Source organism: Lepisma saccharinum, chromosome 3, assembly GCF_977018435.1.
Source record: "Lepisma saccharinum chromosome 3, izLepSacc3.1, whole genome shotgun sequence".
Classification (NCBI taxonomy): domain Eukaryota; kingdom Metazoa; phylum Arthropoda; class Insecta; order Zygentoma; family Lepismatidae; genus Lepisma; species Lepisma saccharinum.
This window is the reverse complement of record NC_139231.1, coordinates 45,644,626-45,658,388: the sequence shown is the minus strand read 5'-3', so window position 1 is coordinate 45,658,388 and position 13,763 is coordinate 45,644,626. Positions and strand designations below refer to the sequence as shown.

The 13,763-nt window shown below is 35.0% G+C and overlaps 1 protein-coding gene across 4 annotated transcripts in view; it reads left to right on the top strand.

Moving 5' to 3' along the window:
• The window catches only part of LOC145985010 (death-associated protein kinase 1-like), a 189,528-nt gene extending 183,505 nt beyond the window's left edge, over positions 1 to 6,023 (top strand). For all 4 annotated transcript variants that reach the window (XM_083118499.1, XM_083118501.1, XM_083118498.1 and 1 more), the window contains one exon: positions 3,286 to 6,023. In XM_083118499.1, coding sequence (XP_082974625.1) covers positions 3,286 to 3,443 — 158 coding nt within the window. In that variant the 3' untranslated portion in view covers positions 3,444 to 6,023. The remainder of the gene's footprint in view (positions 1 to 3,285) is intronic.
• Positions 6,024 to 13,763: the final 7,740 nt, after the last annotated feature.

The following is a 13,763-nucleotide window of genomic DNA, read 5'->3' as shown; positions in this document are numbered from 1 at the left end:
ACGCACTTTGAAACGCTCCAGCCACCCACTTGAACATTTAAAGTTATCTATCCCTAACTTCAGGGCAAAGTCGTCGGCCTTCTTCTGCATCATTGGTCCATTAATAGGTACATTTTGAGCTCTATGCTGGCCAAACCACTCCAGCATAGCCTTTTCCAGGTTTTTCAATTTAACATTGTGACCTTCCTTCTGCACTGCGTTCACGATTTCATCTCTCATTTTGAGAATCGTGAAAAGCGTCGACTTCGGAATACCATGCCGCCGCGCAATCGCTGTCTTTGTCATTTTCTTTTCGTACACTTCCTGGATGATCTCGTACTTCTTGATAAGCATCAAGAATGTCCTCTTTCCACTCATTTTGCCGAAATCACAAATCCGTAATAAATAGCGTGGGTCGTCAAAAATCGTTCACAAAATCAAATCAAAAAATACAAACAAATCGAAATATATGAAAGCGTAAGTCGTCAAAATAGCCGTAATCAAAACCAAGAGAAATCCAAAACACAATGCACAAATCCAAGACGTAATAACACAAGCACAAAGAGAGGGTAGCGTATCCAAGAGCAAGTGAAATCACAATGGCAAAACAAGCCTGGCACGTAAGTAGCGACCGTCGCTGCACTTGGGGGAGGGGATAACAGAGGTCAAGTGCTATTGGATATCACTCAAGCGTGGTGTGGTGGTGTCTATTTTTAGATCAGACCCACTTGCGACCCGCAGAGCGCTCGTGAAGGGAATTGTAACACAGCGAATAAAATGAGTGCAACAAACGTATTTTTCGGTCGATTTCCTTGAATTTTTCAACCTTTTTTTTTTTTGTTTGTTTCTTTCTTTCTTTCTTTCACGGTTCCTGGGAAAAGGGTCGTTACTTTGAGAGGGTCGTTAAATCTGGGGTCTTAGAATCGAGAGTTGACTGTACGTAGAAATTTTCAGCAAGAAATTCATTAACATCTCTACGCTGGGAGGAACCAGGCAATGTCAAAGTCGACTGTATTTCAAAGGCAACAGATTCCGTTGCGGTAGCACTGGCAGAGACGATTCCACACAGGTAAAACAGCGACAGCGAGAAATCAAGCGAGGCCAGGTCGGCTCAGTGGTTAGAGAAATCATACGGTATGCCAGAGACCCAGGTTCGAGTCCTGGTCGAGCCTGCATTTTTCGCTGAAAATTTCTATGTAGTACATCTTCTGTGTGTTCCTAATCTTCAATAATAATACCAACTCTTAACAATTTGTAGGATCATTTGTTCGTGTTTGACTAGTCGTAAAATAGTTGCTTTGTGAGGTACAGCAGAAGCAGGGGATTTTTCGTGGAAAACCTCTTGCACATGAGTGTAAGAATGAGTAGTAAATTACTCTTCAGCAATGCACACGTGCTGCTCCAAAGAATATCCATGCTGAATCAATTAAAAGAACAGGCATAGTAGCGTCGAAAGTGGGCGAAGAGAATTCAATGTAACCAGAGCCAGACTAGGATTCTCTCAAGAGTCCAATTTTCGGCACAAAATTTTAGTTTATGATTTTTCACGTAAATGTATAGCCAATACTTAGGCACATGTGGCATGCGTCTGTTGACAATATTTCGACCTGCTAGCATTGCTATATATGTCCCAAAAATGGCACTTTTTCACTCAACCCATAAAATCGCCAATGAAAAATCCATCAAATGTTGCACATGACCAATATTGGTCGCAAATGACAGATTGACATGGCATCAGTCATCAGACATCTAATTATTGACCCTTCGATAATTTCTTACGTATTTTTCTCTCAAAAGTGCATTTCTGGAAAAAAAAATTAACACTGGCTTCCACCAGTTATTAATTTATCTAAATTTTCTGTATGGAGAAAACTGATAATTTTAAGCATTGAAAAATATCTCAATGGATGAGACTTTATATTGCAGAAAACCCAATATAAATATCTCTTACGGTTTTCATGATATACATTTTCAAAGTTTGGGTTGTGCAACTTTTGAAACACACTGTATAAGAAGCTGAGCATCACGGTATTCAAAACATGGCTAAATCATTCGAGAAAACAGGAAATGGGGTGTTGGGGGATAAAGAGTAAGAAATTATTACTGACCCTGGAATGTTCACAACGTTGATTTTTTTTAAAAAAAATAATTTGCTAACTTACGCAGTACTGCAATTTGAACTTAGAATCATCAAAATTTCGTACATATTACAGCATAACATCACAGTCGCCAGGCTGAAATTTTTAGTCGCCATGGCAACCTGGCGACCGGGATTTTTCGAGCCCTGATCAATGGTAATATTAAAACAGTTTTTCTAATTGATCGACTTAATTTCAATTTCCAAGTGTCCACTTGATGGACCCACAATCCAAAGCACTTCCATAATTCCACTACAAAGCTTTTCCTTCTCTGATGCTCTCTCTTCTATAGACTCTCATATTTATACAATAACCGATCATTAAACGTTTACATTTTCTTTCTGGAACATAGTTTTCGACAATCGTTAACAAAGTTGTTTTTTTTGTGTGTGTGTGCCATCTTGTGTTGTTTTTTTGTTTTATTGTTGCTGCTGCTCTTACCGTTTCAGTATATAATTGTCATTCATACTGTAAACTTTATATACATAAATGAATAAAATAACAAGCAAAATTACATTTTGACACCTACCTCTTATCTTATCAAACTTAATTTTGTAGTAGTGAAAAGGGCTATTGGACTTCTCTTCTAAGCTCTAGGACCTATGTAGTCCACAGCATAGGGCCTGTGTAGTATTTACTTTTTGTAAATAAAAGACAATAATCTTCAGAACTTACTAGGTTACAATAACACTCAAGTGTGGTTACCTTAGTATGCTCAAAACTAGTACTTTTCCTTGACTTTTAATTCACTGCCTTTTCTTTTTTCAAGGAACAAAGCTGGTTGAATCAAGACAACCTGCCTGGCTTGCACCAAACACAATATTCTGAGAGCTAGTGTATCTTCCCAACTGGTCCCTCAAAGGCCCTTTTTGGCAGCGAACAGTGTCCTTGATTAAACAAAATCATGTCTGTATATCAGTCTCCCTCTATATTGCAGTGTTATTCTTGTTGGAATTTACTTCTAGAAATATCAAATTGATAAAAACACTGGCAAATTATTCACCATTAGGCTTATAAGCCCTTCTTGGTTGATACGCTGAGTACTCAGGCCTAAAAGCACATTCTTTCAGACTTCCGACCTGTGTTATTTGACTTTGGATACTTTGTGTGCTTGAAGTGTCTCCAAACTGTGTAATAAATCATAAAATGTGGTATTTTCTTTTGATAGGGGTACTAATTAAGAAGCTGAAGGACCTCGGTCGTGAAGATGCATCACAAATTCTTTTGCGAACTGCTCCACTGTATCGAATCTTGCCACCGGAGGAGGAATCACCCACAGATGAGATTGCAGGATCTCACACGTCATGTTCAAACCTCTCACGATGACTGAACAGCACCGCACCTCAGGATACAGAGTTGAGAAGTTTTACGATTGAATGAATCTCATATTCATTTGTGATCACATCACATTTTGTTGCCATTATTTTGAAGAAGAATGGAGATCACTGAAGACCATATTGGCAAGTCAGTTGCAGAGGTCTTCGATTGTTAAGTAGTTTTTGAAAGATGCATACTGAACGTATGTATTAAGAGATGTTTGTAAGGTGTGGGTAAGGCAGAAAATGGTGCTAAGTTGCAAGTTTGGAGTTACGAATGATTTGTGTTATGGTATGTAGAGAGCGAATTGCCTAAGAGGAATTGGGGAATTGTAGAAACGAGGTTAAAGCGCTTTTAGAGATAAAGTTCCTGATGATGACTGTTCAGATGCTACACACCATCCTAGAACAAAGAAAGCAGCAATTTTTGTCATTAAATGCAAAGTTTACTAATACATTGCATCAGATGCGTACTGATTTTTGTAGCTAAGCAAATGTCATGTTGCTGTCCAACGAAAATTGCTGTAGCAATTAGGATTAAATGTGTATTTTTCTCTTTATGGATTATGCTCATTGAAGACCAAACCAAACTTTATATCATTGTAAGTCATTCCTTCCATAGTTTTGCTCACATCTTAAAAGTCTTTGGTTGAAGCAAGGGTTGAATTGATGTTAAGTACTTTTGAAGTTTGTACAATTTGAATACACAATATTAAAACAAATATGCATAAAAAGCCCAATACTAAGCAGAAAATAACTTCTTTGAGAGGACCAGATTCCTACATTATGTTCACATATAATGCTTTTTTTTTTTTAATGTTTGTTACATACTTGAAATTAATTGAGTATCATCTAGCATTTTTAATTCTAATGTTTATTGGAAAATTATAATTTATGTTCTGTATTTTGTTCAAAATATATTTTGAGTTTCTTTACCAGTGATGTAAGTTGCAAGCTGTGGCTCTCTCAAATGATGCCTATGTGAATCAAAATTGTTGGAAAGTGACAGGGTAATCTAGTGTAACCATATAAACTATTGATAACTTTATAAATATATTTGTATCTCACAGTATATCATAGATATTTAATTGTCAATGCATAATGTTAATTTGCTTTGGTGGGTGTAACACATATGTACCCATGTCCGTTTAATGCAAACTTGTAAAACAGTTGTTTACAGGCCATCACACACGTTTTCAATTCTTTGAATTGAATAAACAACCTCAAGTGAAAATTATATAAAAAGCAAATTTTGTGTCAACATTTTAAAATTTCAACTACACATTTTCAAATAATTTCTTGAAAAAATTCATTTGTTTCTGGCTGCATTTCATAAAATTTCCAACAATTGAATTAGGTTTAAACATATGCCACAGCAGAGACACTACATATTTTTAAACTTTATTCCACTGTGATGTAAAGTGATAATGTGATGCATGGCACAACAGTATTGTTGGTTTTGGCAACCTATTCACCACAGTTCAAAAGTCAAAGGTTGTTCTATTTTATTGGAGTATGTGATGTGATGTGATGAAGAACTGGTGAACTTTTTATAAATATTAACTTTTTTTTTTAAACAGCACCAGTATTGAATTTTGCAAATTTATTTATTGCAAGTGACTAGTGTAAGTTAAATATTCTATTAAGCCAATTTAAGAATTAAGTGTAAATGTCAATGTTAGCATAAAATAAACATCAATTCAGCCCTACTTGAACGTATCAAGTCCTAGTCGTGTGCATTACTAATCCTTAAGTAAAAAAAAATAAAAGAAAATCAGTTTTTGACAACTGTACAAAAGTCTGTGAAGTCACTGATAGTGCCACTATATTTTCAAAAAGAAAGTAAATCTTTTTCGATGTGATAAATTGTTTTATTTTGTAGAAGACCATTCCACTGGCTGGTACGATGTTTATAGCACGTTGCCTTGTAATGTGTACTGCACAATGTAAGCACAACAAACGTGTATGTTTGCTAGAGTGTTTGAATATTTTTAGTGGCAATGTTCTTTCAAATCTAATTAAGGATTTTATATGTAAGTATGTTCGAATGGATGATATTTAAGCAAGTTCTGAGTTTCTTTTAACGAATAAAAATGTCCAAGCTATTATCACAAAAAATATTATATTGCACAGTTTTTTTATTGTTATACAGTTTTCATATTTATCAATAATGTTATAGAAAGAAGTTGTTTGTATATGTACTTACATTCAGTACTTAATGTACAAAGTATTAGTTATTTAATTGTCTTGTACATGTATTTGCGCAGTGTAACAGCTGCATCTCTTCCATTTTTGTAAATGTTCTTTACAGATAATGTCATTCCTTATGCAATGTTTCTATGAAAGTGTTGCTATAATTATGTATTTCGAGGATAATTTAGAAGGCATTGTTGTAGGATGCATTTCTTTTGTAACGCTTATCATGTCTTGTTGGCACTTGAAATAGAAAAAACTTACACTTCCTGTGTACATAATGTGTAAAGTAGAGACCTTTGTGTTTAGAGAACATTAAATAAAATAAATTAAAGAAATGCTGTGTTCGTGTGGAATGTGAGTGCTTCCTCTGAATTCTTAGTTAAATAAATCTGATTATAATTTGTGTGCTTTTATTCAATTCCTTTGGAAGTAGACAGAAACCTTGATGTACGTTGTGGGACATGATGAGAATTTTATGTCGCAGAAAGAATGAGGATGATTCTGGAACATCATCCAATAAAGGGACAAGGAAGGTAAAAGGGTAAATATCAGTGGTGTAGCATTATAGTATGCCCATATGCCCGGCGTTCCCTGATTTAAAATTTCAAAAATACGTAAATGCTGTAAATATAAAGTAAATCTTGACTAATTTCATATATGTTTGACCTTCATGGCATTATAATAGCTATTTTTCGCAATCCGCTTGCAACGCTCCACTGACAACACTCGTTCCAGCATTTTTTTTCAATGCCTTTCCTGCCTGGACGCCGGGCAGGTTCGGCGTAAAGAACTCTATATTCCTGGCTGTCTTTCTGGAGAAAAAGCTTGGACAGGCTTGGATCTACAGCATGCGTGCAAATCAGTGGCGTATGCAAGGGGGGGGTTACGGGGTTTAACCCCCCCCTTGAGCTTTTGAAATATTATGAAAAATGCTGCGGAAAAAATAAAAATGACCAATTTATCACTGTCAAGGACCTGCGACAGTACTACTACTACTACTAATAATAATAATAATATAATATGAATTATTATTCCCATGCAGCACGGAGAAAAGCACAGCATTCCAAATACTTGTCTTTAAGAGTGAATGCCTTGAAAATAAACACGAATTCTTGAAAATAATGTATAAGGGCAACTATGATTTTAAAGAGCAAAAAAGTTCTTTTGTATCTCTGCTGCAATAATGTTCAATGATAATTTATTTTTTTGTGTGAACAATGAGCATTAACTAAAGAAAGTTCTTGGTTCGTTGAAAGCGGCTAATGTATAGACAAAGGCTAGGCCGACAAAAATAACTGTCACCAGTCTACCTTCCCGCGGCACGTTTGAATTTCTGAATTCAAACGACAATAAGCTTAATTATTGTAAAATGTTTTGTTGGTAATAACAGTGAGACAATCCAGATGTGAATTATCGGGGATATTTATGCGGCGACAAAGCCGGAAAAATTCCAACCAATTCCGGGAATCGAATCCAGATCTCCCGCGTGGTTGTCAGATGCCCTACTGACCAGACCCCCGCAGCTTCTTGGATGAGTTCTGTACTTTGATTATTTCAATTTATTTTGATATATTTTCTAGTTTTTATGGATTTTCTTCACACTTAAAATGTCTCATCTCGTTAAGTAGACAATTATTTCGTAAGAAAGAAAAAATGCTCTAGAATTTGTTAAAAATCGAATTACTAGAAATTAATTTCGTTTTATTGCTTTCATAAATACTATATTTATGTAGATCTCTACTACTTAATAGTAGTAGTGGTATTAGTAGTATTATTAGTAGTAATTCAACTAATTAATTAATTATAGGTATTATTAATTAATTATGAGTATTATTATTTAATTAAAGTATAATAAAACAATGGTAATGTGAATTTGGAGAAAGTATTAGATATAACCCCCCCCCCCTTGATGAAATCCTGTGTACGCTACTGGTGCAAATGCTCTCTCGTACGCCAGCGTATGGAGCAGAGGGCTACGTGATTGGTTCATGTGACCCTTCCTGCCTTCTGAAGCAGACGACAGCGGTAGAATTCCTACCCGGTTCTTCGCGCTTGTGCCACTCATGCTATGTGATGCTACAATATGCAATATTGACTAGTAAATTTACCAAACTCAAATATACCATTTCTTAATGTATTGCATTGTATAATTTATCGCATGAACAGCTTTGTGTATTAAAAACTAAAAGATCAACACAGTTTTTGTCAAATAAGTTGGTGAAGTCCTCGTGGTAGAAGTTCAGCCTGTGCCTGCTCTACCACTTAACCCGCAACTATTCTTTTTTATTATTATTATTTTTTCGTTAGTATCTAACTGCTTAATATTGTGTCAATGAAAATGTTTAGCATTCATTTGAAAACTCTTAACATCGAATGGTCTGTGGACAAAATTATTTTAAAATGTTTATCACCATTCCAAGATGCAATAAACAGTGGTCTGAATTACTAATCGGCACTGTTATGTCAGTAGAGTGTTCGATAGTTGGATCATCCACCCACCTCCGTGTCAGAGTGTTTTTCACAGCACGCCAAGACGACAGAGGTCCCTGGTTCAAATCCCGGTGTTAGCACGGGTGTTCTTTAGGAGTGTCCCTTCTTCAACTTCATAAATATCATCACTCATATTCACATTCGCGATTAACCAAAAGTGGTAGAAATGCGAAGTAAAATAAACCAAATCAATCAGTAGTTGGATCGCACAACAATGACGTCTACTGTTCTTCAGAGGTGCTTGTGATTCAGGTAGGTTTTGTAATGACTTGCGTCATACCGAAAAGTATAAAACACCAGAGTTCAAAACATTTGTGGCATAGTGAGGCATCTCATTTTCTAGCTAGAACATGCATAGATTATGTTTTATTGAAAACCCAGCTGACTTCAGGCAAATAAACAATACCTGTGGCGACTAATTCCATAAGTAAAAAAGGGCCGACCCTTCCTTCGGACTTGGCGTTCCCACCAGAAATGTCCATGCTACGCCACTGGTAAATATATATCCTGTACATTCAATGTGTCAAGAAGTCATTCACAATCTCATGAAGGGGTTCAAGGTTTGATACTCAGTGGAGTAAAATAAAGGAAATAAATAAATAAATCAAAAACCGAAAGATGGTCCAAATACTGCATTTTATATAAAAATATGTAATGTAAACGAGAAATATGTAGCATGAAATTCACATATATTGTTACTAATATTATAATTCATCAACATTTGCAATTTTTGCTTCTCTACATACAATGGAAAAGTATGTAATTACTTAAAAATGCAGCCCCTAATCATGTGTAGTAAATTATTTAAAAAGTAAATAAATAATACCAAATGCACATTTCGAACATTTTATCAAATTATGATTTTGCTTTAATAAGTTTTATTTTCTACAAACATATACAGTATTTTCATTGTATGGGAACGAGAGGCACTTGAGACTAAAATGAATATTTTTTCTATGGATGTCTTTCGAGGTCAGAGTTATTTGCATGCAAATTCTAAAGAGATGTGTAAGTTAAGAAAATAACACATTCCTCAAACATGGGTGCAAAGACTGCCAAACTCTATTCTTGTTCCAGCCACAAATAGTATGTATTTTTTGCTGAATTAATCATGAATTTCTTCCATTGTCATCCATTTCTATAACATGCTTAACATAAATATGGACACAAAAACAATGAAAATGAAATTTGTGTTGTAAACATTGCTTCCGAAGAGTTATAAGGTGAGGGGTGAGGCGATAAGCCTGCATGTTTTTACTTGTTTTGTGGTCAGAAGTAGGGGACGGGAAATTTTTTAAATCTTGAAGTTTCAAGACTAGATAAATTGGCAATGTCAGGACAAAGTCTGGAAATTTTTGGGACGGGAAATATTAAAAATTCCTGACACTGGAAATATCTAGTTCTACACTTCATTTTTTCTTAAAGTGTTGAGGCAATCTACTCTGGTGAAGGTTTGAGCATTTTCCATATTAGCTTAATGGGGTTTTGGGAGTAACATTGGTCACAATTATCTCGAAAACCAGTCAACAGAAAATTTTCAAATTTTAACAACGCTGTCACCAATTAATATTTTCATTTGCTGCATCGCCGTCCAGAAAATTAATTTGTTCATTTTACTCTTGAAATATATATATATATATATCCCCCCCACTTTTCTTGACACACCAACCGTGCAGAGAACCCAGTCGGCTTTTCACATAACCTTGTTCACGACTAACGAGCCGGGTGGAGAGGCAAAGTACCAGGATGGTGAAAGTATGCTGTAAAGCATTGGGCGCCTCCAGGATCGCTCAACATGGTAGCAAATGTTGACCTGCTACGTCACACAGTTTTATGGCCTGTCCTGGATGCAAAGTTGAGAAGTAGCGACGTTCCAGCCGAAAACAATTGAAAATCGCATTGCGTTGCCTTGTGGCGTCTGCAGCGAAAATGGCAGTGCGTGTTGGGCTGTTGAATACGGTGTCACTATTAATGGATTATGAATCGATGTGATGACATATATATGGATGCTATTTCAAATTAAAGTATGTGGTTAATCTCGAAGTAAAACATGAGTAGATCTAGATCTGTGTCTACTGTCTATAGAGATACAATTGGGGGAAATGTTATATTCCTAATTTGAGAGCTTTGGTTACAACAATTCTCTGTGGTTACAATTTTATTTCTCCAAAATAATACGTAATAACCATGGAGGAGTGACATTGAGTGTAGAAAGGTTGTGGCCAGTTTTATTTAAGGATATATGTGTTTAAATTAAATATTATTTTCGTATAGGAGTGCAAGTTTGACACAACGCTCTACTTCTTGTGTGTTTGTTTGTTTGGTGATTTAAGTTAACTTTATGCACAGTAGGCTAATTTGGACTGGGCCTACAGTTTAAAGTGGAATCCGAACCACCATGTGCCTACACCGGGTATTTTACCCGAAACGCTTTTTGTGTGTGTGTGACCTTATTGGTTGTAAACCTTTGTTAAAACACTTATAACATACGCATACGCTACACTATAAGTGAAAGAAAGATTAGTTTCGAGAATGTGCTTTGAAATGTGATCATTATTCCTCAATAGTTTCATGCCATTGTTAATAGGTCGGCACCCGTGGTGGTGTGGTTCCCGGCCTGGGAATGAATGCTTGTGAGTGTCCTTTCATCAATTTCATCATATCATCATTCATTCCCATTTTCGCAAATTTGTCAAAAGTGGCACGAAAATGAAGTAAAATAAAACAAATCAATAAATCAACCATTGTTAATAGGACAATAATAAATACGATTTAAGAACAATAGTTTCATTTGAATTTTGTTTTTTATCGTCGCTTTTCTGCTACTTTTGGCTAATCGTGAAGATGAGGATGATTGATTATATGATGAAATTGATGAAAGGACACTCACAAAGAACACCCAGGCTGGGATTTCAAACCCGTGACCCTGGCGTTGTAGCCGCGGATGTTGGCTTACGAACAGAAATGTTGAAGAGTGAGAATAAGTTGCAAAATGTGTGCAAGATTGTATAACGGTGTTCTCACGTTGTTTTCACGCAATAATGTTTGATATAAGTAGAAGGTAAACGCGATAACGTCTGTTTTCTTTGTGGGTGGTCTTTAATTTGCACGTACTTAGAATTAATTTGCACGTACTTAGAACTAATTCGCACGTACTTAGAATTCATTTGCATGTACTTAGAGTACTTTACATTTATGTATTTGCATGTTTATAACTTTTTATGAATATATATTTATTTATTTTATGAAAAATATGTATATAGAAGGTAATTAGAGGTACTAAACGCTATGCATATGGTTTTATATTCATTACTGCAAAGTATGTAATGTATAAATCGATAATAATTAATGTTTATAGTATTGAAAATAAGTTTTCTATGGTTTATGAACCGCTATGAACGGTGGTAATGGGTGTAGGTACAGGTCCAATTACGATTGGGGACGGTCCCGGTACTCGAACCCGCGATATGTAATATTATTAATTAGTACTATGTAATAATGTATGTTATTATTGTATGAAACACGGTGGTGCAACACGCTAGACAGAAGATGGTGAACTCCGCGCTCCGCGCTGAGGGTAGACGAGAAAGGAATTTGGGAGATATGCGGTCAAGGTCAAATGACGTCACAACGTCAGGACAAAGAAGGAACCCGATTGACCAATCAGAGAACGCGTCGGTAGATTTTCAGAACCGGTTTTTTCAAGGTTAACCAGTACGCAAGAACAGGAGAAAGGTATGCAATGCCGTAGGGCAGGGGAGGGATTCAACCAGACAACAAAGGATGTCTGGAAATACGCAGCAAGGGTCAAATCTCTGAAGCTATGCGGTTTCCGCCGCCAATTAATATTCCGCTCAGGTTTGCCTCCAAGGCACAGGACGCTTTAGCGCAGGGTTTTCTTTATCTGTACTATGAAGAAGGGAGAGCTATTAGGGACGGGGCCTACAGTTTTCACCATTTGCTTTTATCACGGGGTAACGAACCTAGGACCCTTTGATTATTGATTTAGGTAGTAAATGTATGTTACTGTGTGCTATTTAACTTAATTTTGAGTTTATTTTTTACCAAACTTTGACTTTATGTCAAACATTTTCACAGCTTATCCTTATTTTTACAAAAATAACACTATTTGTACTATTCAAGCAACATTTTTTATTAAATTTTGCACTCACAAAAACATTTTTTCAATTTTTAACTTATTATTTTACAATTTTATGTTAATTTTTTTACCAAAATAACACTATTTGTACTATTCAGGCAACATTTTTTATTAAATTTTGGACTCACAAAGACATTTTTTTCTACGTTTAACTTATTATTTTACAACTTTATATTAATTTTTTACCAAAATAACACTATTTGTACTAATCAGGCAATATTTTTTATTAAATTTTGTATTTACAAAGAGATTTTTTCAACTTTTAATTTATTATTTACAAGTTTAGGCTTATTTTTATCAAAATAACACAATTCTATCTGTTCAGGAAAGACTTTTAAGTTACATTTTCGACACACAAAGTGTGTGTTCTCAACTTCTATCTGTTTATTTCACAAGTTTAGGCTTATTATTACCAAAATAATACAATTCATTCTGTTCAGGAAAGACTTTTAGTCGCATTTTCGACACACAGAGTGTGGGATCTCAACTTCTATCTGTTTATTTCACAAGTTTAGGCTTATTATTACCAAAAGAATACAATTCAATCTGTTCAGGAAAGACTTTTAGTCGCATTTTCGACACACAAAGTGTGTGTTCTCAACTTCTATCTGTTTATTAGGCTTATTATTACTCAAATAACACAATTTCAGCTGTTCAGGCAACATTTTTTATTAAATTTTGGACTCACAAAAAGACATTTTCTAAACTTTTAACTTATTATTTTACAACTTTATGTTAATTTTTTACAAAAATAACACTATTTGTACTATTCAGGAAAGACTTTTAGTTAAATTTTCGACACACTAAGTGTGTGTTCTCAACTTCTATCTGTTTATTAGGCTTATTATTACTCAAATAACACAATTTCAGCTGTTCAGGCAACATTTTTTATTAAATTTTGGACTCACAAAAAGACATTTTCTAAACTTTTAACTTATTATTTTACAACTTTATGTTAATTTTTTACCAAAATAACACTATTTATACTATTCAGGAAAGAGTTTTAGGTATATTTTCGACACACAAAGTGTGTGTTCTCAACTTCTATCTGTTTATTTCACAAGTTTAGGCTTATTATTACCAAAATAACACAATTCAATCTGTTCAGGAAAGATTTTTAGTTACATTCTCGACACACAAAGTGTGTGTTCTCAACTTTTATCTGTTTATTTCACAAGTTTAGCCTAATATTTACTCAAATAACACGATTTGAACGTGTTTTTTATTACATTTTGGACACTCAAAGACACACACACACACACACACACACACACACATACACACGCACACACACACACAGAGAGAGAGAGAGAGAGAGAGAGAGAGAGAGATTTTTTTCCAAGTTTACAGGATTATTCTCCACGTTTACTCAAATAACACAATTCAAATGTGTTTGGAATTATATTTTGGATGCAAAAGTATGTTTTGACAAGTTCTACCCTTTTATTTTACAAGTTTATGCTTATTTTACCAAAGTAAGACCTC